We start from the raw sequence: 24,589 nt of genomic DNA on the forward strand, positions 1-24,589 counted from the left end.
GGGAATGGGTACCCACTCCTGTATTCTTGCCTGGAGAATTCCATGGACAGAGGAGCCTGGCAGGCTACAGCCCATGGGATCAGAAAGAGTCAGACATGACTAAGCGCTTTCATCATTCCATTAGCATGAATTCATGGTTTTTGGTAAATAGATATAAACGTGTGGATGTGTATAAGGGAATGTCTGTGTATACATATATACATTTCCTACCTCTAAGAGAGGGGCTAGAAGCAATGACATCCTAGTACCAATGAGCACATTTTGTGCCCAAATCCTGGTTTCTAAACACCAGCCTTCAAAAAGAAGAACCAGAACTTCTTGAAGAAATGACCAATTTTAGAACTGAGGCTGGGAAATTAAACTATGAACCCAGAATATTTTGTGCCAGAGAGCAAGGACGTGCTCAAAAATGAATGGGACACGTCAAAAGGGCATAAGAGCCTGCATGAAGGGGTTTTTGCTGGCTCAATCTGGGACAGTATCAAAATAAATGATCAGTTCAGTTCAGTTCAGTCGCTCAGTCGTGTCCGACTCTTTGTGACCCCATGAACCAAAGCACGCCAGGCCTCCCTGTCCATCACCAACTCCCGGAGTCCGTCCAAACCCAAGTCCATTGAGTCAGTGATGCAATCCAACCATCTCATCCTCTGTCGTCCCCTTCTCCTCCTGCCCTCAGTCTTTCCCAGCATCAGGGTCTTTTTAAATGAGTGATAGTTACAGATAATAACCCATTGAATCAAACAAGAATCTGGAGTTCCTGTTGAAATTAAATAAATAAATATATAAAGGTAAAAGGAAAGCTTTTTGTAGCAGCAGAATTTTAACTGATAATTATAGAATGAATGGTAGAGCTGGAAAATCATCAATGCATGCTAACACTAGAGGATAAAAGTTTGATGAGGGACAGGAAATTTACATAGTCTCCAAGTATCTCACCATGAGATAATAAATATAATCACAAAGGGAAAAAATGCTAACTTTACAGAGAAACATCTGTCATACACCACCTTAACCAAGTGATCGAAGTTAACATCACCAATAATAAGGCATATCAACAAGTTGTACCTCCAAATACAATGCACTAAGAAGAACATGATATTATTTCTGCAATAATCATGCCTATCACAATACCTATCACTGTTAGGGAAATAGGGGAAAGTCTTGTTCAGGCTTCAGAAGCAGGAGAGCAGCCCTCTGACCTGCTCTGACCTGCGTGGACACTGCCTGGATTCCACGCCTGCTGGCGAGCACAGCAAGTCAGGCAGCACTTCAGATTAGAAAGGGAGTTCATCTTGAAATTCTTGAGCCCCTGATGGTCTGGGCAACCCCTGCCCCATCTCTGGAGGGTTTAATGAAACTCATAAGGTGAAACAAATCTTTCCATGTTGTAGAAAGATTAAAGTAAAACCATACCCGCATTTTTGCACACAAACTGATAATGATATCAGCTTGTGGCCTAGGATTATGAGCAGGAGCCCCTGAAACTGCGATTTGAAGTCTCACTGGGGGGTGGACGCACCTCCCCTGGACCCTTCTCAATTGAGCCTCCAGATTGCTGTTAATAAGGGACTTCCTAGCGCTGTGAAAGTCTGGATGTAGCTCAGCCCAATTTGGTGATGTATACACTGTTACTTCTGTTTTTTATATATTTATATTTCTTTTCAAATTATCTTTCTTCTATAAAAAATTGAAATTGTTTACGTGTGTAACAATGGTTTCTTTGGCTAACGAATCCTTTGAATGGAAAACAAAAGTAAAACTTTTGGCAAAACAATCACCGATCTTTGTCTATAACATCAAACTCCTTTTGTCTTAAAACTTCTTTAAAGGTTTGTTCTTTCTGCCTCCCGAGGCTTTTAAAAATTTGTACTATTGTACAAAATCACTACAGATGGTGACTGCAGCCATGAAATTAAAAGACGCTTACCCCTTGGAAGGAAAGTTATGACCAACCTAGATAGCATATTCAATAGCAGAGACATTACTTTGCCAACAAAGGTCCGTCTAGTCAAGGCTATGGTTTTTCCTGTGGTCATGTATGGATGTGAGAGTTGGACTGTGAAGAAGGCTAAATGCCGAAGAATTGATGCTTTTGAACTGTGGTGTTGGAGAAGACTCTTGAGATTCCCTCGGACTGCAAGGAGATCCAACCAGTCCATTCTGAAGGAGATCAGCCCTGGGATTTCTTTGGAAGGAATGATGCTAAAGCTGAAACTCCAGTACTTTGGCTACCTCATGCGAAGAGCTGACTCATTGGAAAAGACTCTGATGCTGGGAGGGATTGGGGGCAGGAGGAGAAGGGGACGACAGAGGATGAGGTGGCTGGATGGCATCACTGACTCGATGGACGTGAGTCTGAGTGAACTCCGGGAGTTGGTGATGGACAGGGAGGCCTGGAGTGCTGTGATTCATGGGGTTGCAAAGAGTCGGACAGCGACTGATCTGATCTGATCTGATCTGATATTCTGTAAATTCTGATTTATATATTTAATTAAAAATAACTCTATTCCTCTAGGAACTTACATTTCTGCTCTGAAATATGGACTAGTAAAAGCTGAACTAACAGCCTAAAATATTTTAATCTATAAAATAAAAATTTCATATTTAGTAAGTAAAATAAACCTGGGAAGCAGCACTTCTATTACTCTGATTTTATACAAAAGACTAAAAAGTAGAGCAAATGATATTTCCGGCTGAGACTAAAATTTCCTTACTATTGTTGATAAAAAAAAAAAAAGACTATATTGTGTGAAAGAATAACATTTCTACTTGATACTCTCCTTAAACCTTAGATTAAAAAAAAAAAAAGAAAAAACAACCCACACATAAAACTATTTAGAAACCAAAAATTATCCAAAAATCTATTGTCAGCCCAATCTTGCTACTTAAAACGGCTTAAGGAACATCTCACACCCAATATATAGGAATAACCTCACCAAGGGCACCACAATTCTCCTTTAAGTTTGGCTGTGACTTCTCAAGGAGCCTTACTACGATAGGCTATCAACATTTACTTTGAGATTTTACTGTTTTTTGCTTCCAAGGCTGACCAATTTCTTTCCACTAAAGACACTGTCTCTTTGGATACAATCCGATTATATTTAAAATTTAATGGCTAAAGAGTCAATCTGTCCTTGAAGACTATTTTTACATGGCTATTCTGATATCTGATGTACCTAGAAAGCAATCTTATTACCCTATTTCCAAATTACTGCTATTAATAGAAGAGATGAGGCATGCCCCAGCTCTCATCAGTCGTGTCCGACTCTTTGCGACCCCATGGACTGCAGCGTGCCAGGCTTCCCTGTCCATCACCAACTCCTGATGCGTGTTCAAACTCATGTCCATCGAGTCAGTGATGCCATCCAACCACCTCATCCTCTGTTGGCCCATTCTCCTCCCAGCTCTCCTATTTCAGCAATAATAACTGAAGGAGGGAGTCACTATCAACATAACTCACCATACTTCTTCTAATATAGTTGATAGCCTTTTTCATATCCATGCCAGACCAGTTGTTGAGCATATAGCAGATACAGGAAGCACAGTATACAAATCGCATGTCATTTTCACTGCCTTCAGGTACTGCACAAAAACTGGAAGTAAGAACAATATGATTTACTGTACTGTAATTCACTTGTACAGGGGGTTGTTTAGAGACAGCCACTTCATGTTTTCACTCACAGAAGAACCTATCACTAATAATGGATTTAAAAATCATATACTACTTGTATTATTCAGTAGAGAATAGGACTATTAACTTGAATGATATAAAACTACCCCTAAATCATCACTCTGCTCCAAAGTTCTGGTGTCTGGGTAGCTTAACCCACGATTGCAGCTACTCCTCTCAAGACGCCAACACTCCAGAGTAAGTTCGTCTACTCTCAGCCATGGAAAGCTGTGGCACAGTGGTCTGAGAATTCATGAGAGAAACAGGACCAGGTGAAACCTGGGAACTGTTGGTTTTGCCTATGTAAAATTTCTTCTCAATGTATATATAAATAACCAATATGATAACTGATCATATTGTTTTAATTTTTACCCATAATTAGTTTTAGAGTCAGAGAAGGCAATGGCAACCCACTCCAGTACTCTTGCCTGGAAAATCCCATGGACAGAGGAGCCTGGTAGGCTGCTGTCTATGGGGTCACATAGAGTCAGACACAACTGAGCGACTTCACTTTCACTTTTCATTTTTCATGCATTGGAGAAGGAAATGGCAACCCACTCCAGTGTTCTTGCCTGGAGAATCCCAGGAAGGGCAGAGCCTGTTGGCTGCCGTCTATGGGGTCGCACAGAGTCGGACACGACTGAAGCGACTTAGCAACAGTTTTAGAGAAGTATATAATGGTGTTTCATTTCTTTTATTTATAAACAAGGGTAAGATAGCAGTAACCAAAGACTATAGTGAAATACTGAGAAATTAGTGACATGTACTTGCTGCGTTAAGTATTTAGTTTTATAGTATTTCTGCTGCTGCTAAGTCGCTTCAGTTGTGTCCAACTCTGTGCGACCCCATAGACAGCAGCCCACCAGGCTCTGCTGTCCCTGGGATTCTCCAGGCAACAACACTGGAGTGGGTTGCCATTTCCTTTTCCATTGCGTGAAAGTGAAAAGTGAAAGTGAAGTCACTCAGTCGAGACTGACTCGTGGCGACCCCATGGACTGTAGCCCACCAGGCTCCTCCATCCATGGGATTTTCCAGGCAAGAGTACTGGAGTGGGGTGCCATCACCTTCTCCATTATAGTATTTCTAATCAATGTCAATTTATCTCGCATGTTTCCATTAATTTTCCCCTCATCAAGAGCAGTGTTTTTAAAATAATGATAGGAAAACACAGACAAGAGTAGACGGAACACAGATATAACATGGCAGGATTTGTCTGCCAAGTTTCCTCTTGAGACAGAATCATTACTGCTTTATTACTTCCAAGACTTAAAAAAATGCTTCACCTTAAAACTCTTTTTTGTTAGACCCATGACTCAGATCATCAAATATTAATGAACTAACTTCTTTTTCTAGCCTTTAAAAATATCACAGAAACTACCTAAACTAGAATATAATATTCAACATTCATCCCTTTTTCCTCCTATAACTATCTTAAGGCATAAAAGTTTAGATTAAATAAACTTCTAAAACATTGAGACTAAATGTATGTCTACTTCAAAATGTTAATCTTTTACCCAGAAGGTAAATTAAAGTAGATTCTAATCCTGAAACTATTAAACCACTTATTTATGGATCACTTACTGTCCTCTTAAAAAAAAATGAAATAAAAATGGAGTTCTATTATTGTGATTACTTTCATTTTCATTCACATAAGAAATATTTCATTGATTAGGCATTTCAACCATATTATACAGTGAACTTTTAGGTGGTTGGAATAAGAATTTATGACAAATTCTACAGGTCTACTATATTCATTTTTAGTTTCAAAAGATTTTTCTTTAAAAAAAAAAAAAAACAACAACAACAGAAGAGAGAGAGACAAGTAACAGAAAATGACCTGTACCTTCCATCTTCTAGCTGAAGGGCTCTCAAGCCTGCTAAGCAAGCTTCTTTATTTACCCGACTTAGGTCATCTCCAAGAATAACTAGGCATGAAAGGCCAGTGTAGGTCATTGCTATGTGGCCACTGTCATAAGGATGAGCAGTTCCGGGATTCTAGATTCAAAAGTAATATAACGTTAATTAGAAAACTGAATGAAATCTTACTCCATTATACAATTTGACAAGAAGTTTCAGTAAACAGTAAAATCAAATGTTGTTTTTACTGACTTGTATAGACATCTGGTAGAGAAAAATAAAACTCAGTTTCATGTATGTCTCAACATAAGTATTACTGCATACTATCCAGGCACGTAATTTTAAAATTTATCCTCAAGTTTTATGGAAGTAGATCTGATATTCAAATAAACCAAATTATTTAAACTTTCTATTTGATCAACCACATCAATTATTTAGAAAAGCATGTAGAAATAATTATTTTATGCCATACAAATTCAAATTAAGTACCACAGTAGTAATTACCATTTAAAAATAATACAAAACAATATAGTTGAAAAATCTTTTCCTATTCTCATACAGTTGAATTATCTGACTTTCTAATAACATTAACACTTAGAATAGCAAATAACAAAAAAATGCAAAGGCTTAAGATACTAACATTGAAAAATTCTTTGGAATAAAATAATCTAACTTTTAAAGTTTAGATCCCAAATGAGTACTGACTGTAAAGTATTTTGTGAAGACTGTTAGACTAGTAATTGACCAGGCAGAGCTGGGGAGTCAAACTACGAAACTCATATTACCAAAATACTTACTGAATTAGTTTCACTGATTTGACGGTTCCAACAAAACTACAAAAAGTTATCAAAAATCTCTTAAGGTTTATAAAATATGTGACTCCTTGTAGGAAACCCTGTAGACTCCAGTTGGCACAGACACAGATAAAATTAACTTAAAAACTTTTTAAAATAAAAGTAAAAATGTAAAGCCAAGTAACTTAAGACTGCACAATACACAAAGCACTTAAAATTTTATAATTATTTTCAAATAGCCAATCCTATTAACTAGTTATTTTAAAAAGCTAATTTCACTTAAAAAAATTTTACATTGTACTAATTTATCTGTTAAGAAAGTTTTGATTTTGACAGACTAAGAGCACATTTTAAATTCATCTTTCTCACAGGCTTTCCTTCTGTTTTAGTTGGGCTCATCAATAACTACTTCAATACCTGAATAACTGCTCAAAATATTACAAAGTTAAAATGAATCTTATACAAAGATTTTGGTTAAAATAGACTCCATTGCTTTCTACAATAAATGTTAACCTCTACACTATTGAAAGGCATCAAATCCTGGCTCTATTACACATTGGCTTGCTCATTCTGAAAAATGGAGATATTAGTGTCCACTTCACAGGCTTACTGTGAAGATTAAATAAAGTTACTGTCTATACAGATGCTAGTTATCTTACTGATGATAATGCAAGGGCAAGGCAAGTATCCAAAGGGCCACTACTTCTTTGGAGTCATGACCCAAGGGTCTTAGAACCACCAGTGACTTAATCAGAACACTTACCTGCTCACTGACCTTCCGTAGTTCTTTACAGAATGTGTTTGTAAGGTGTTCAAATTTCCTCTAAATATGAACTCGCCCCACCTATCCAGTCTTACATATACAACTCCTTATACGGTCTCACAAATATGACAAGCAACTCTTCATTGTGGTATCTCTTTCATTCTGAGTTTCTCCTTAGAACTTAAGCTCTGATATGCCTGGATACTCTACTCCACATTTATAACTGACTTCTTAGAATTCTTTTTTGGTTGTTGTTGTTGTTCAGCTGCCAAGTCATGTCTGACTCTCTGAGACCCCACGAACTGCAGAATGCCAGGCTTCCCTGTCCTTCACCATCTCCTGGAGTTTGCTCAAACTCATGCCCACAAGTCAGTGATGCCATCTCATCCCGTCGCCCCCCCTCCTCTTGCTCTCAATCTTTCCCAGCATCAGGGTCTTTTCCAATGAACCAGCTCTTCACATCAGTTGGCCAAAGTATTGGAGCTTACTTAAACTAAGTACCTGCTACGTTAAAAGCACTGTGGCATATCCAAACATAAATCAAACGTGTACCTTAATCGTGAAGGTAGAAGAGAAGTCTATTTAAGTACAGTACAAATCAGGATGCAGTAAGTGTCATGATGGAAATACAATAATGCATGGATAAAGATTTTTTTCTGAAGGATGAGAGAAGCTTGGTTAGGTACAGATGAAAAGGGGGCTTTAGGCAGGAGGAAAAGTAAAAGTAAAGCAGAGAAGGAAAAATCCTGGCTATGCAGTATGTGTTAAGGATAGCACATAGTTTCAAAGAGAATACGGGATTTGTTGGAAGAAAAACAGTGAGAAAGGGGGTTGAGAGGATCCATCAGTGTTTCTCAAAACGTGTTCTATGGCCACTAGCGGCCCTGAGCATTTTTCAGTTAAGTCAATGGCCTACAGGTGGTTTTAGAAGAAAAACTGACAATGTTATTTACATACTATATTAGACAGTCTTATTGCTCCCTCAGGTTCTCGTGGTTTCACCCCTCTCCTGGATTCTCAGCCACCACCCTAACAGACAACTCCTCGTGGGCCCGTATGATTCCACCAGAGCCTCTAGCTCCTTCTATCATTCAACATTCAGATTAATGCAACACAGAATGGAGTGGGACCCAGCTTCCCCAGTAAATGCCTAGGTCTCGATGAATTAGGGCCACAAATGGGTTTTAGGAGACTCTGTGAACCAAAGGCAAAAAAGGTTTCTTCCTAAACTTTATTCTTGTTATTTCAAATATGCTTTGGGAGAGGGGTGAGGGGAAAAAGGAAGCTGTTTCCATAAAGTGATGTTATCAAAGAACTGTTTTACTCCAACAAGTGTAGGTATACATCTGTATAGGGTATAGTGCTGTATAACGGTCAGTATTATCAGGGTTATGACTTATAGATATCCTGTCCATTATGACTAAATGCAGAGCTATCTCTAATTAGCACTGGCTTAAGTTGCAAAGTATTTTATGCATCAGATAAAAAGAACAATTTTTACGGATTTTTCTAGATTCTCTAATAAAAGCAATGGGCATACGTGATTGGAGATACTGTAGCAAAGTCATATGACTCACACAGGCACGCTTGTCTACAGCTTAAGGCAAAGGAAGAAAGCTGAAGTGGTGCCTCTGTCAAATCACGTCACTTCCTCCAAAATCACTGCTATTTATTCAAAAATTTTGAAGCAGAGTATGGAAAAACTGGTAGCATGCCATTTACCTTCAGTTTGGAACCAGATACAAATCTTGATGTACTCAGTGTAGCCAGATATTGGCTTGTAACCATTATATACGCAGGCCGATCCCATCTAGGAAAAAGTTTCTATTTTGTGAGGTCTTCTTCCACAAAATGATGACACTTTTCTCTGCTTTCTATTGTAGAAAAATACTTTGTACGCAGAAGAAACACCTACAAAAGGTTGTTTGGGGCCTCTTTGAAGAGGACAAAGCTCCTGTCAGGACCTACGGCTTTTCGGCACCTGCACGCACTAGCGCCACAGTCCTGCCTGAGCCTTGGTGACAACCTGCCTTTGCATGAAGGTCGTCACAATCCATCACTACTTGGCCTCGCACCAGTGCCTTGGCAAGAACGTTTTCTTTCATTCCTAAGAAATGTGAACCACATATAAAGTCCTACTGGAACACATGGAAGGTTTCTTAGGGAACAAACGTACTCGAGTACTTTATTCCCATTTTCTCCAGGAAATCACCTATAATTTGTACACACACACACACACACACACACACACACACACACACACACACACACACCCAGGTGCAATAGCAACAAAAACATAATTTTTCTAACAATAGGAATTCCTGTGGGCTTATATATTGTGCATTATTTCAGGAAGTAAGGTGGGTACAGCTTTCCTTTAAAAAGTTACAGTTCATAAAACAACTTTATTTAGCTACACTAAAACTTGGAAACCTGGTTCTTTCTATATACTTTCTTGGTTTTCTTTCTTACTAAAAAGCTCTACACTCCCCCTCCTCTTTCCTCCTAATCCAAACAGAACTAACCTTTGATGGATTGAATGGAATACCCAGGTAGGAAGAGCCTCGGAAACCACAGCGATTTAGATTTGATCCTGGAAAATAAAAACATGTACTTTTAAAGTGTACCTTATTTTCACACAGATTCTAATGCAGTTCAATTATACAATCTCTCAGAAAAAGTGTATTTTAGTACCAAAGCTTTGTCACTATCTCCATTTTCATGCTACCTAATGCTGAATGTCTGCTCTAGGAGCTTTACGCGGATTCTTCATTTAATTTCCAAACCAGTCCAAACCAAAATATGACTTCCTACCAGATACTTTTAATTTCAGCCTATGTCACTGAGTCAAAAATGTTTTCCTACCTTTTCTAAATGACGATTTTTCATGTGATCAACATATTCAACCTCTCTTGCTATAGAACCGAAAGCAGATGTGCTGATAATAAGTGACATGTTCAAAGTAATAGCTGGTTAGCAACACAAATAGTCCCATCCAGTGTCTTTTAACTTTAACTCACAGCTTCTTTACAGAGGAGAAATGTTTAGGTATAAATTGTTCTACAGTTGCAGAAAATAAATGTACTTTATATTTTAGTATTAGATAGTCCTTCTTTCTAAGTACAATGCTTTGTACAAAAGAACACTTTAGTTAGAACCTGGTATCTGCTTATTCATAGCATGTTTAATCACAAGATTTTTTCCTACCTAAAATTTTTCATTTTTCAAGATATCAATGGAATATAACTGGGAACCTAAGAAAGGAAATAGCTACACCCATGAAAAGGAATTCTTGAGCACTACTGATGGGAATGTAAACTGTTGTAGCCACTCAAAAGAATTAAGACTAGAACCACCATGTGACCCAGCAATTTCACTTTTGGGTATATATATTAAAAAAAAAATGGCATCATTATATCAAACATTATCTGTAGTCCCATGTTTACTGCACTATTCACAATACCCCAGACATGGAAACCACATAAGTGTCCAACTATGGAGGAAAGGATAGAAAACATGTGAAGTATCTATAAACATATATGTCTCACACACACACACACACACACACACACAAAGATATTATGACTCAGCCATCAAAACATGGAAATTATGCTTCTTGCAACAATATGGATGAACCTAAAGGGCATTCAGTTCAGTTCAGTTCAGTTCAGTTGCTGAGTCATGTCTGGCTCTTTGCGACCCTGTGGACTGCAGCACGCCATGCCTCCCTGTCCATCACCAACTCCCAGAGTTTACTCAAACTCACGCCCATTGAGCCGGTGATGCCATCCAACCATCTCATGCTCTGTCGTCCCCTTCTCCTCCCGCCTTGAATCTTTCCCAGCATCGGAGTCTTTTCAAAGGAGTCAGCTCTTCACATCAGGTGGCCAAAGTATTGGAGTTTCAGCTTCAGCATCAGTCCTTTCAATGAATATTCAGGACTGATTTCCTTTAGGATGGACTGGTTGGATCTCCTTGCAGTCCAACGGACTCTCAAGAGTTTCTCCAACACCACAGTTCAAAAGCATTCAATGCTCAGCTTTTTTTTTTTTTTTAAACTTTACAAATTGTATTAGTTTTGCCAAATATCAAAATGAATCCGCCACAGGTATACAAGTGTTCTTTATAGTCCAACTCTCACATCCACACATGACCACTGGAAAAACCATAGCCTTGACTAGACGGACCCTGTTGGCAAAGTAATGCCTTGAGAACCCCATGGACAGTATGAAAAGGGCATCACACTAAGTGAAATAAACCAGACAGAGAAAGACACACAGTGCATGTTACTTACATGTCATAATCCAAACAAGCTGAACTCAGAGAGAGGAGAATATGAGTTGTCAGGGCAGGCAGGGAAGATGCTGGCCAAAGGGTACAAACTTTGAACTGTAAGGTGAATAGGATCTGGGGATCTAATGCATGTACAGCATGGTGACTGTACTGAACAATACTATACTGTATCCTTGCAAGTTAATAAGACCTTAAATAGCAGAACTTAAATTTTATCACCACACACACAAAAATGTAATTCTGTGAGGGGAATGGAGCTTTTAACTAACCTTATTGTGGTAATCATTTCACAGTATATATGTACATCAAATAATCATGCTGTATACCTTAAACTTACATACACGTCAGTAATATCTCCAGAATGTTGGAAAGAAATTCAAAAATATAAATGAAAAAAGTGGTCATACCCACATTAAAAAGATAAGTGTGGTTTTAAGAACTATTAGAAAATCAGCATGATAGAAATAGAAGGTAGGAATGTAGTACTAACAGACTGTATGTGTATTGTTATTTAAAAAAAAATCAAGCCAACACACTAGTACAACAGCTGGAACATGGAAGCAACCTAGATATCCATCATCAGATGAATGGATAAAGAAGCTGTGGTACGTATACAAAATGGAATAATACTCAGCCATAAAAAGGAACACATTTGAGTCAGTTCTAATGAGGTGGCTGAATCTGGAGTCTATTATAGAGAAAAACAAATATCGTGTATTAATGTATATGTATGGAGTCTAGAAAGATGGCACTGATGAACCTATTTACCGGGCAACAATGGAGATGCAGACACAGAGAAGAGACTCATGGACATGGGCTGGGGGGAGGAGGAGAGGGAGAAACGAATGGAGAGAATAACGTGGAAACACATACAGTACCACGTGTAAAGTAGATAACCAACGGGAATGTGCTGTATGACTCAGGGAACTCAAACCGGGGCTCTGTGACACTGGTGGGAAAGGGTGGGGAGGTGGGAGGAAGGTTCCAGAGGGAGGGGACACATGCATACCTATGGCTGATTCATGCTGATGTATGGCAGAAACCAACACAATATTGTGAAGCAATTTTCCTTCAATTAAAAATAAGTTAGTTTAAAAAAAAATAAGTTTCGGGAAAAAAATCAAGCTGACTTAAAAACTGGTTCTGAGGTGAGGACCTAGTTTCACACCCCTTCTGACTGGTGCACGAGTAATCATAATTGGCTTCAGGCACTAGACACTGTAACAGGGCTTCCCTTGTGGCTCAGCTGGTAAAGGATCCACCTACAGTGTAGGAGACCCCGGTCCCATTCCTGGGTTGGGAAGATCTGCTGGAGAAGGGATAGGCTGCCCACTTCAGTATTCTTGGGCTTCCCTTGTGGCTCAGAGGGTGAAGAATCCACCTGCAATGTGGGAGACCTGGGTTTGAAACCCTGGAGAAGGGAAAGGCTACCCACTCCAGTATTCTGGCCTGGAGAATTCCATGGACTATACAGTCCATGGGATCAAAAAGAGTCAAACACGACTGAGCGACTCTACCTTTCACACTATTCAGTTTTGTATCTCCTGAAATACTTAGAATAGTAGCTTATACATTAATTCTCTGAGTAATCTAGGAAACTTCTTCCCTAAACTTAAAACTCTGCATGAAGAATCTTCCCCCATTAACAACAAAAAAAATTACTTAAAAATGAATACTATCTAATGGTGATAATGATTTTGATGACCATGGTTCTCTTACTTTTGCTAAAGACTTTTAAATTGGTAAGGCTTCCCTTGTGGCTCAGCTGGTAAAGAATCCGCCTGCAATGAGGGAGACCTGGGTTTGATCACTGGGTTGGGAAGACCCCCTGGAGAATGGAAAGGCTACCCACCCCAGTATTCGGCCTTGGAGAATTCTATGGACAGTCCATGTGGACATGACTGAGCGATTTTCATTTTCACTTTAAATTGGTAAGCCATTTAAGACTTGCTAATACATTGTGACTGAAATTGAAGCAAGTAGGGAAAACTGCTAGACCATTCAGGTACGACCTAAATCAAATCCCTTATGATTATACAGTGGAAGTGAGAAATAGATTTAAGGGCCTAGATCTGATAGATAGAGTGCCTGATGAACTATGGAATGAAGTTCTTGACGCTGTACAGGAAACAGGGATCAAGACCATCCCCATGGAAGAGAAATGCAAAAAAGCAAAATGGCTGTCTGGGGAGGCCTTACAAATAGCTGTGAAAAGAAGAGAAGTGAAAAGCAAAGGAGAAAAGGAAAGACATAGGTATCTGAATGCAGAGTTCCAAAGAATAGCAAGAAGTGATAAGAAAGCCTTCCTCGGCGGTCAGTGCAAAGAAATAGAGGAAAAGAACACGATGGGAAAGACTAGAGATCTCTTCAAGAAAATTAGAGATACCAAGGGAAGATTTCATGCAAAGATGGGTTGATAAAGGACAGAAATGGTATGGACCTAACAGAAGCAGAAGATATTAAGAAGAGATGGCAAGAATACACAGAAGAACTGTACAAAAAAGATCTTCACAACCCAGATAATCACGATAGTGTAATCACTGACCTAGAGCCAGACATCCTGGAATGTGAAGTCAAGTGGGCCTTAGAAAGCATCACTATGAACAAAGCTAGTGGAGGTGATGGAATTCCAGTTGAGCGATTTCAAGTCTTGAAAGATGATGCTGTGAAAGTGCAGCCCTCAATACGCCAGCAAATTTGGAAAACTCAGCAGTGGCCAGAGGACTGGAAAAGGTCAGTTTTCATTCCAATCCCAAAGAAAGACAATGCCAAAGAATGCTCAAACTACTGCACAATTGCACTCATCTCACACGCTAGTAAAGTAATGCTCAAAATTCTCCAAGCCAGGCTTCAGCAATATGTGAACCGTGAACTTCCTGATGTTCAAGCTGGTTTTAGAAAAGGCAGAGGAACCAGAGATCAAATTGCCAACATCTGCTAGATCATGGAAAAATCAAGAGAGTTCCAGAAAAACATCTATTCTGCTTTATTGACTATGCCAAAGTCTTTGACTGTGTGGATCACAATAAACTGTGGAAAATCCTGAAAAAGATGGGAATACCAGACCACCTGAACTGCCTCTTGAGAAATTTGTATGCAGGTCAGGAATCAACAGTTAGAACTGGACATGGAACAACAGACTGATTCCAAATAGGAAAAGGAGTACATCAAGGCTGTATATTGTCACCCTGCTTATTTATCTTATATGCAGAGTACATCATGAGAAACGCTGGGCTGGAAGAAGCACAAGCTGGAATCAAGATTGCCGGGAGAAATATCAATAACCTCAGTTATGCAGATGACACCACCCTTATGGCACAAAGTGAAGAGGAACTCAAAAGCCTCTTGATGAAGGTGAAAGAGGAGAGTGAAAAAGTTGGCTTAAAACTCAACATTCATAAAACGAAGATCACGGCATCTGGTCCCATCACTTCATGGCAAATAGATGGGGAAACAGTGTCAGACTTTATTTTTTGGGGCTCCAAAATCACTGCAGATGGTGACTGCAGCCATGAAATTAAAAGACGCTTACCCCTTGGAAGGAAAGTTATGACCAACATAGATAGCATATTCAAAAGCAGAGACATTACTTTGCCAACAAAGGTCCATCTAGTCAAGGCCATGGTTTTTCCTGTGGTCATGTATGGATGTGAGAGTTGGACTGTGAAGAAGGTTGAGCATCGAAGAACTGATGCTTTTGAACTGTGATGTTGGAGAAGACTCTTGAGAGTCCCTGGGACTGCAAGGAGATCCAACCAGTCCATTCTGAAGGAGATCAGCCCTGGGATTTCTTTGGAAGGAATGATGCTAAAGCTGAAACTGCAGTACTTTGGCCACCTCATGCGAAGAGCTGACTCATTGGAAAAGACTCTGATGCTGGGAGGGATTGGGGGCAGGAGGACAAGGGGACGACAGAGGATGAGATGGCCGGATGGCATCACTGACTCGATGGACGTGAGTGTGAGTGAACTCCGGGAGTTGGTGATGGACAGGGAGGCCTGGCGTGCTGCGATTCATGGGGTCGCAAAGAGTCGGACACGACTGAGCGACTGAACTGAACTGAACTGAATACATCGTGAGTCATAAAAAGGCTCGTACCCTTTGACTTGGGAATGATGGACATGAATATCCACTCCAGTAACTTCGAAAATGAGATGATTATATGCGCAGAAACACTCAAGATAGTATTTTGATGATAAAAATTTTGAAGTGACACAGAAGTCCAATGCGTTAAATGTGTAACGTATTTTAGCTACTCAAAGAAAAGCAATGTATCTACTCTACTCTACTCTATTAAAAGCATCTACTACTCTATTAAAAGCAATTATTTGGGAAAACTTAATAGTAACACAGAGAAATATATATGATCAAGTTAAGAGAAAAGCAGGATACAAAAATATATGTGTATTATGTTTATAATTAGGTGAACTGTACTTATGATCAAGGCTTCAAAGGCAATAAACATTTTGTGGGACATGAATAAAGTTGAATTTTGTCTTTGTCACAAATTACCACAAACTTAGTAACTTAAAACAACACTCATTTATTGTCCCACAGTTCTGTAAGGTCAGAAGTCCAAGATAGGTTTCACCAGGCTAAAATACTTGTTTTATGTTGTAGGGCTACATTCCTTATTGGAGGTTCTGGGGAACAGTCTGCCTCTGAGTTCATTTAAGGTTGTTTGGCAGAAGCAAGTTCCTTGCAGTTGTAAGACTAAGGTCTCTACTCCCTTGCCAGATGTCAGCTAGGGCATGCCCTTACCTCCCAGAGGGCACTCCTGCCATTTCCCGCATCTGGGCCCCTGTATCTCAGAATACAGCAATGGGGCCCAAATCCTTCTCATGCTTAGACTCTCTCTAGTTTCCCCTTCTGCAGCATCTCTCTCTTGTCCTCCTTTCCTGCATTTTTCTCTTTTGTCTTCTGTAATAAAGGTTTATGTGATTATACTGTGACTGTATGTATAACAACCATAGACAATCTCCATATTTTAAGATTAGCTAATTAGTAACCTTAACTTCCGGAGAAGGCAATGGCACCCCACTCCAGTACTCTTGCCTGGAAAATCCTATGGACGGAGGAGCCTGGTGGGCTGCAGTCCACGGGGTCGCTACAAGTCAGACACGACTTCATTTTCACTTTCACTTTTCACTTTCATGCATTGGAGGAGGAAATGGCAAGCCACTCCAGAAATCTTGCCTGGAGAATCCCAGGGATGGGGGAGCCTGGTGGGCTGCCGTCTGTGGGGTCGCACAGAGTTGGACACGACTGAAGCAACTTAGCAGCAGCGGCAGCAGCAACCTTAACTTCATCTGCAGCATCTGTAGTACCTAGGTTAGTGCTTGACTGAATAACCAGGGAACAGGAATTATGGGGGGAGAGGAGGTGACATCTTCAGAATTCTGCCTAACACTCTTTCCATACTCCAAACTGGATATAACATTGTATTTTTTAAATTAAAAATAAATTATCCCTTCCTTACCAAGCTACGAGTGCCTTTATCCTTTTAGGGTCATTTGTTTTAATCCATCTTGAATTGGGTGAGGGGTAATGTCAAACGATGTATTTTCCTAGGTCCTATATTTTATCTGAACCCTAAAATGTTTTACTATTATTATTTAAACTTTTTCAATCAGCTTTTCCTTTTTTCCCTTTGGACTGCCTTTTTAAAAGTTCTTTTCAAGCTACTGATCCACTGACAGTTCTCTATGAAAATCAAATCCTATTTCTACTTTTGATGAAAGAAAGCTGATTCCATGTTTCAGGTCAGAGTTCATACTTCCCTTAAGAAACCTTCTGGAGCCCCCACTAAGTCAGTTTCATATCAAGGCTGATGTATAGTAGGGGCTTAATAAAGCAACGTTTCTTTAAAATAAAAATATCTTTTCTTCCATTTTCAAAAGAGAGTACACATCATCATCTTAAAAAATTCATCAGGCCATTCTGTCTGGCTCCTGTCAAGATTTGTCTGCTACTGTGAATTCTTTTATAATACTAGTAAGCTTACTTATTTATGATAACTATTCAAGTACAAACATGCAATTTATTCCGAATTTACAACTGAGTGCATATTCAGGATAAAGTTTAAACTTCTTCGGAGGGTTTTAGATAGCGCCCTCCAGTGTTCCTATTCAGTACTAGCAAATAAAATGTGGTCTGGCGGATGAACATTATCAAGTCTAGTTCGGAAAAATGTAGATGCTTTTGGGTCATAACCTCGGCCCACATCAAAACCCTCAGAGTAGGACCTGAACATTATAATACATATAAGAAAGAAAAATAATCCCTGCCTTATTACACAGTCAGAATTGAGAACCACTGATTTGGTGAATACATCCATAAAGTCAGACTAGTTTACCATGTTATATGGAAGTAGCTTAGACAGCTATGCATCATAAAAACCCAGATTACTTAACAAATGAAACTGGGTCAACAGAAAGAAAAAGGAGCAGCAACAAAAATGGGCATATGAATGGGTGTAATATACACATGGGTATTTATGTGTGAGTATGTAGTTGTTGTCTAGTCACTAAGTCATGTCCACCTCTTTTGCAACCCCATGGATTGTAGCCCACCAGGCTCCTCCGTCCCTGGGATTCTCCAGGTGAGAATATTGGAGTGGGTTGCCATTTCTTCCTTCAGGGAATCTTCCTGAGCCAGGGATCAAACCCATGTCTCCTGCATTGGCAGGTAGGTTCTTTACCACTTGGTCACCAAGGAAGGCCAAGTATGTAGAGAGATGTATTAAAGAATAAAACATGTTTAGCTATCAACCATAAAGAAAAACAATCCCTTTATCTGCATGCTTGCACATTAAAGATAAGTATTCAGCTACAAAGCTGACTTCTGCTTGATGACTGGGTCATATCTGACTTACAACTTAGGATTTGACTACTAAACTCAAAGAAACACCAGCCATGCCAAGCATCATAAAGACAATGTATTTAGATATTCTCTAAAAAGCAAAGAAACTCATAGAATGTAAAACTTTAATGAGAGTTTAAAAAGATTTTAGTCAGGAGAGTTACTTTGCTTTTCATAAGAAAGTGCATTTGCCCTCTTTTAAAGAGAAAATTTTATTGAGACAAAATAAAAATACATAAAATATTATATTTAAATGCTTCCAATAATAGATAACTCAAGCTAAAATATCACCAAATTACTAGTGGTGTTACGCTGCTTATATAATCCAAAACTTGTTTTGGTTATGTTCGTAACTTTCTAATTTTCATTTTCAAAGTTATGTTATTGCACTATGCAAAAAGAATTCAAGTGAATGTGGTGATTTTTTTAACGTAAAAGTAGACATTTACATTGTATGGCTATAGAAATAATTTCTCACAGGTCTCAAGAAACACAAGATTTCCTAGTAAAAGAACATATCTTATATGACTCCTGTTTCAGGATGTCAAGAAAGATCCACACAAGGTAAATAAAATATTATATAGCTTAAAAAATGTTTTTTGTATCTATTTCCTAAATTCCACAGATTAGTTTTAGAATAGGACCTAGACCAGTTAAAGAGAAGGCAGGTGGGGGATTTTCTTTCATAGAGATTTGAAACTTAATAGCATTTCATCCAACAAAACAGTAAGCTGAGAATTTGGAACTGCAGGTGGGCTGTGAAAAGACCTGTGACATAGCATACCAGATAGTGACTAAGGGCTGCTGCGGACATAAACCAACCCATGACTGGGACACTACCTTTACATAAAATTCTTGATCTACAATGCCTCCCAAACAACTGTTCTATAATTTCTAAAATTTCTAACGCTCAGTTTAGCCACATGAAACTATACTTATATTTCCAGCATGTTGTTTAAAATAAAAAAAGGAAGCAAACTCACTGAAAGTCTACTAAAAAATTGAAATCATTGAACATTTTACATTTTAATATTAAACCACTTTATCTACATTTCCAAATACTTAATTCTAATTTTTATGAGCTCTATTAAGGAAGAGGTATCAGATTTATTTTCCTTTAAACACATAAGACAGCCTCAGAGTTCTCATGAAAAAATTCTTATCTCACAGAAAAATACACATGATAAAAAGAGCACTCGACGCATGGGATCAGTATAGGGAAAACTGAAAATGAGAAACAGAAAGCTGTATTCTAACTTTGTTTCTAACATTAACTAGTTATATTACCGTGGACAGATGACTACTCTCTCTGGATACTCTCTCTGGATCTTAACATCTACTTGTAAACTGATGGACTATAATATTCCTTGTTTTGTTCTAGCTCCAAAATTGTCTGGTTGTGCCCCTGGTCAGAGAGGGTAACGAAGTCGCCAGGCTGATCCCTGGTGTTTCCTAAATACTTCCTGACATTGATGAGAAGGGCCCCAACCCTCCAATGGTCTGACCGCACACTTATTTTTTTTTTTTTTTTTTTTTTTAACAACTGATTATCGATTTATTAAAAAGGTTGATTTAGGCATCAGCAATGGTGACTTCCACCTCGACTCCCGGCTCAATACTGATGGAAGTGATCTGCTTGACAATTTCAGAAGGACTGTGCAGGTCAATGAGTTGCTTGTGGATCCTCATTTGGAATCGATCCCAAGTCTTAGAACCTTCACCACAAGGAGTTTTCCTCGTAGTTATTCTCAGAGTCTTGGTAGGCATCCGAACTGGTCCTTTCACTTTGAGATTCTTTTCCTTCGCACCTCTGATCAGGTCAGCACACACCTTCTCCAGAGACTTCACGTTGCGGCTGGTGAGGGTGATCCTAATCCGGTGAATGGCCACCTCTGGCTCCACGGGAGTCTTGCCGGTGTCTTTAAAGGCCATGGCTGCGGCGTGGCTTCCTGACCGACTTGTTCCTCGGCGAGAGCGAACAGCGGTGAGTCAGGAGCAGGAGAGGGCGGCACACAAGTCCGCTGCAGCCGCGACCGCGTCTTCCTCAAAGAGAGCTGACCGCACACTTATTACTAGGATACCACTGGGATCTTTACACTCCTAGGATTAAATGGAAGGCCAGGGGTAATTGTGATTAAATATTTACAAGGTACTTAATTGCCACACAGGACAGTTTCCACAAGGGACTATATATTTTCCCAGTATAGCAGCATGGGGACCTGGAGTCAGAAGCCAGGGATTCCAGTCTGACTCTGTCACTGACATCTGTGTGTGACCTCGGGCAGGCCTCTCACTCACTTTTCCTTTCAATGTCTGCCCGACTTCTGGGAAAGGCAGACTGAGGGAAGAACAATGTGATGGTGTATTTGAAAACTACAAAGTATTAAATAATGCACTGAATTGTTCCTGCCAGTAGCAAAATGTCAATATTTGTGTACAGTCATATAAATTGGCTTAGTTTTTATTTGTGTTGTGTTTTAAAGAGGCTGAGATAAAGATTTCTTAACTCAAATTTTTAAAATACAGAATTTTTATTGTCAGCATTCAAACAATGCAGAAATATAGAATCAAACAAAAGTACCTTATCCAGCCATCCCCTACCTCTGTTCTCATCTCCTTCCCCCTCCACAAAGGCTGTCTATGCATGCTTTTGGAGCTTTTCCTATACACTGATGTTAATAGATTATTAAAACAAAACACCCCTGTACATGCCGGTATTTATCATTTAACTGCATCTGATGAACAGTGTCATGTAAGAACATACACAGATCTACCTCAGTCACCGTACTGCGGGGGAGTACTCTTTACTGGCCTACAGCTGATTTAACTGTTTCATTTTCGGTGGATACTTACTGTTTCTGACGTATTACTATAACAAACAATGCCAACACATCCGTCTACACAGAGTTCTGTGCACATGTACTAGGTTCCTGAGGTTAGCAACAACTTACCACTAACCTGGAGGCTTTAAACAACAGAAATGTATTAACAACAGAAATGTATTCTCTCGTATAGCCCAGGAGTTCAAAATCAAGTTGTCAGCAGGTTGGCTCCTTCCGAGGGCTCTGAGGCAAAGCCCGGTGTATACCCGCTCTGAGTTTCTGGTGGACCCACCCTGAGCTCTGCGTCTGTCTTCACATGGCCTGTCGTCCTCCGTGAGTAGCTCCCTTCCGTTCTCTCTGAAGGACACCAGTCACTCTTCTTGAGCTCCTTACCCTAATTATGCTTCCCAATTATGCTTCCAAATGCAGTCACCCTCTGAGGTTCTGGGTGCATATGCCTTTGGGGGACCATTATTTAATTAGATACAACACACACAAGGACAGGTGAGGGCAAAGAGTCACACTCCTAAAATGCCCTTCCAAAGGTTACAATTTTTACTTCCACCAACAGAGTATTAAAGTGCTCCTTTCCCCACATTCTTACCAACTTTTAAAACCTTTTCAGTAAATTGATGTGTTAGGTAAAAAATAATGTTAATATTCTTGTTTCTACTGCATCTCCCTAATTTCTAGTATCAGTCGATCCTCTTTTCATGTATTTAATGACTATATGTACTTCTTTTGTGAAGCACCTATTCACAAATTTTGTCATTTTCTAAGTGGCAGTGTGTCATCTTTTCCTCAATCTTTTAACAACTTCTTACAGTTTTGGTATGAATATTTTGTCTAGTATATACAGTGGCACAATTTCCTCCAAGTCTGTTATTTATCCAACTTTATCTTTCCCTATGTCACATTTAAAAATATTTATTTAATCAAATCTGCCAAAATTTTCCTTTATGGTCTCTGGGTTCTGTTTAACACTTTTAAGATTTTTGAGTCCCCTAGGATTTTATGTGATATCACAAAGTAGAACCAATAGAGAGTTATGAGTTATAGAAAGCATTCTATTCAGCTTGCAAATGCCCTATAAATGTGAAAATATTTGAGGAGCTACAGGATGCTGTAGGCTAAATGTGAAAATACAGAAAAGAAAAAAAATAGGAAAAGGTATAAGTCATTTACAGTCCAACAATTGCTGATATGCAGTGATGCACTACACATGAGAAGAGAAAAAAAAATCTAAGACAGGTTCATTCATTGCCCTCCAGAAGTCTACAATTCAGACATAAGCAAAAATATTTTAAGCAACAGTTAAGCAGCAATGATTGAAAAAGTAAAAAATTAGCAATGGGCTTCAATTTATGAAGTACATGGAGTTGAAAGTACAATGGGAAAGAGAATTCTGACAGATGTCAAAAGAGATGGTAAATACACACAAATTCAAAAAATTTTTAAACTTTCATCAAAGTATAATAAACAGTTTAATGAACTTCTTCAAAGTAAACTTACCTGTATAACCAGCTCTCTGCTCAGGAAAAAGTACATGACCAGCACCCAAGAAGCCCATCCTGCTTCCTTCTTGGCACTCCCCAAAGGCTCAGGTTGGCTTTACTGACATTTTTACTTTGTATTAATAGAATAATATACTATATATTTCTTTATCACAAAATATGTTTGCGACATTCATCCAAATTTTTGTATGTAGGTCTAAACTGTCCTTTCCCATGACTGTACAGTGATCCAGCGTGTGAATTCCGATACATCACTGATCTGCAACACCAATGACGGGTAGTTTGCATATTCCTACTCTGGGCTCCTGTGAAAAATACTGCTATGAATGACCATTCTAGTACATATCTTTTGGAGAACACATTTTTTCATTTCTGGTTGGGTACATACTGCTGCTATTGCTGCTAAGTCACTTCAGTCGTGTCCAACTCTGTGTGACCCCACAGACAGCAGCCCACCAGGCTCCCCCGTCCCTGGGATTCTCCAGGCAAGAACACTGGAGTGGGTTGCCATTTCCTTCTCCAATGCATGAAAGTGAAAAGTGAAAGTGAAGTCACTCAGTCGTGTCCGACTCTTAGCGACCCCATGGACTGCAGCCCACCAGGCTCCTCCGTCCATGGGATTTTCCAGGCAAGAGTACTGGAGTGGGGTGCCGTTGCCTTCTCTGGGGTACATACTAGGGAGCAGAACTGCTGTCACAGAATGCACATTTGTTGCGTATTAGTAAATTTGTAAATTTAGTAACTTTGTTGTGTTTTAGTAAATACTGCCAAACAGTAACTATAAAATAGTTACAGTTGTGCAACATTCTCATCAACATTTGTTATTTTCCACCTCTCTCATTTTGGTCATTCTAGTGAGTGCACAGCTAACATAATTATCAGAGATAACGTGACAGTTTCAGATGACAGTTGGCAAGGCTCTTGCAATAGAAGATCAAATAATGAGAAAAGTAAGAAGCCTTCAAAAAGAATATAGTATTAATTAGCTCAATCATGAAGCCAGCAAACAGTCTTTAAAGGCAGATAAAAATATAAAAGAAAGTAGGAAGCACAATGAAAAAAATGACTACTGTTCTGATGATTGTAACCTATAGCATGGGTTTCCTACATTTCTAGAGGAACCATAGCTATTTTACTCCAAGAAAATTAAGTATCATAAGTAATGTCTAAAAGTAATATATTTTAGCAAAAACTTCTTATAGAATAGCTTTGCTATATACCACAGTGTATAATTTCCTATCTGTATTATGTGAAATATATTTAGGAAACACCAATTTATAATTAGGACATGCACTGTTAATAAACAAACAAAAATTACACATAATCTGTAACAAAACTACCTTACATCTGTTTAATATTAATATCTAACTCTTTAAAAAATTTCAGACTTTCACTCAGACTAGTGAAAAAAAAATTCTGATTAAAAAGGAAAATACAAATTACTTCCATTTTGCAGGTGACTAGAAATTAACCTCACCTTAGCCACAAGCTCCTAGAGAACAAGAACCATATCTCATAGTTTACAACAGTCCCTCTGTACAAGTTTAGCAGAGTATTCTTAGCAGAACATTCAATAAATACTACTCAGCAAGATGTTAGAATCTATACTCTTCAGGATATCACATATGCTGCTTTATGTCATTGGTGAAAAATGATTAGATATTTATATCAGAATTCTGAAAGATCTAAAACTGCCTAATCATTTTTTAACAAGAATTCATTAATAGGCAAAGACTTTTTAAAATTATAAACAAATACTACAAACTTCAAGAATAATAAAGTAGAAAGCTCAAACTATGTCCAATGGCATCTGCTAATAGATCAAAGCTCTTTCTTTCTAAATAAAGCTTTGGTTTATTATTTCCCCAAAGCTTACCTGGGTGAGATTATTCCAACCAATGAACCACATCATTAAATTATAAATGCTGACTTATAAAAGAAAGGTAAGCAGTGATCATACATAAGAAGTACATGACTTTCTGGGAGTTTATTTGGGCTTGATCTAATCCAGCTCA

General features: G+C 38.8%; 1 protein-coding gene and 1 pseudogene across 3 annotated transcripts in view; both read right to left on the reverse strand.

The window, feature by feature from the left end:
* Positions 1 to 24,589, reverse strand: part of PGGT1B (protein geranylgeranyltransferase type I subunit beta) — a 56,266-nt gene that overhangs the window by 20,184 nt on the left and 11,493 nt on the right. Inside the window, exons 1-4 of one of the 2 annotated variants that reach the window (XM_027552625.1) lie at positions 22,573 to 22,987; positions 9,610 to 9,677; positions 5,514 to 5,665; positions 3,461 to 3,593 (exon numbers count right to left, since the gene is read on the reverse strand). In XM_027552625.1, coding sequence (XP_027408426.1) covers positions 3,461 to 3,593; positions 5,514 to 5,665; positions 9,610 to 9,677; positions 22,573 to 22,630 — 411 coding nt within the window. In that variant the 5' untranslated portion in view covers positions 22,631 to 22,987. Of the gene's footprint in view, positions 1 to 3,460; positions 3,594 to 5,513; positions 5,666 to 9,609; positions 9,678 to 22,572; positions 22,988 to 24,589 lie in introns of those variants that run through there. The other variant, XM_027552624.1, reaches the window with a different exon arrangement.
* Positions 19,754 to 20,308, reverse strand: LOC113899218 (annotated as a pseudogene). Its single transcript, XR_003512872.1, has one exon. The product of XR_003512872.1 is annotated as a 40S ribosomal protein S20 pseudogene (transcript).

This window comes from Bos indicus x Bos taurus, chromosome 10 (assembly GCF_003369695.1).
Source record: "Bos indicus x Bos taurus breed Angus x Brahman F1 hybrid chromosome 10, Bos_hybrid_MaternalHap_v2.0, whole genome shotgun sequence".
NCBI classification, from domain to species: Eukaryota; Metazoa; Chordata; class Mammalia; order Artiodactyla; family Bovidae; genus Bos; species Bos indicus x Bos taurus.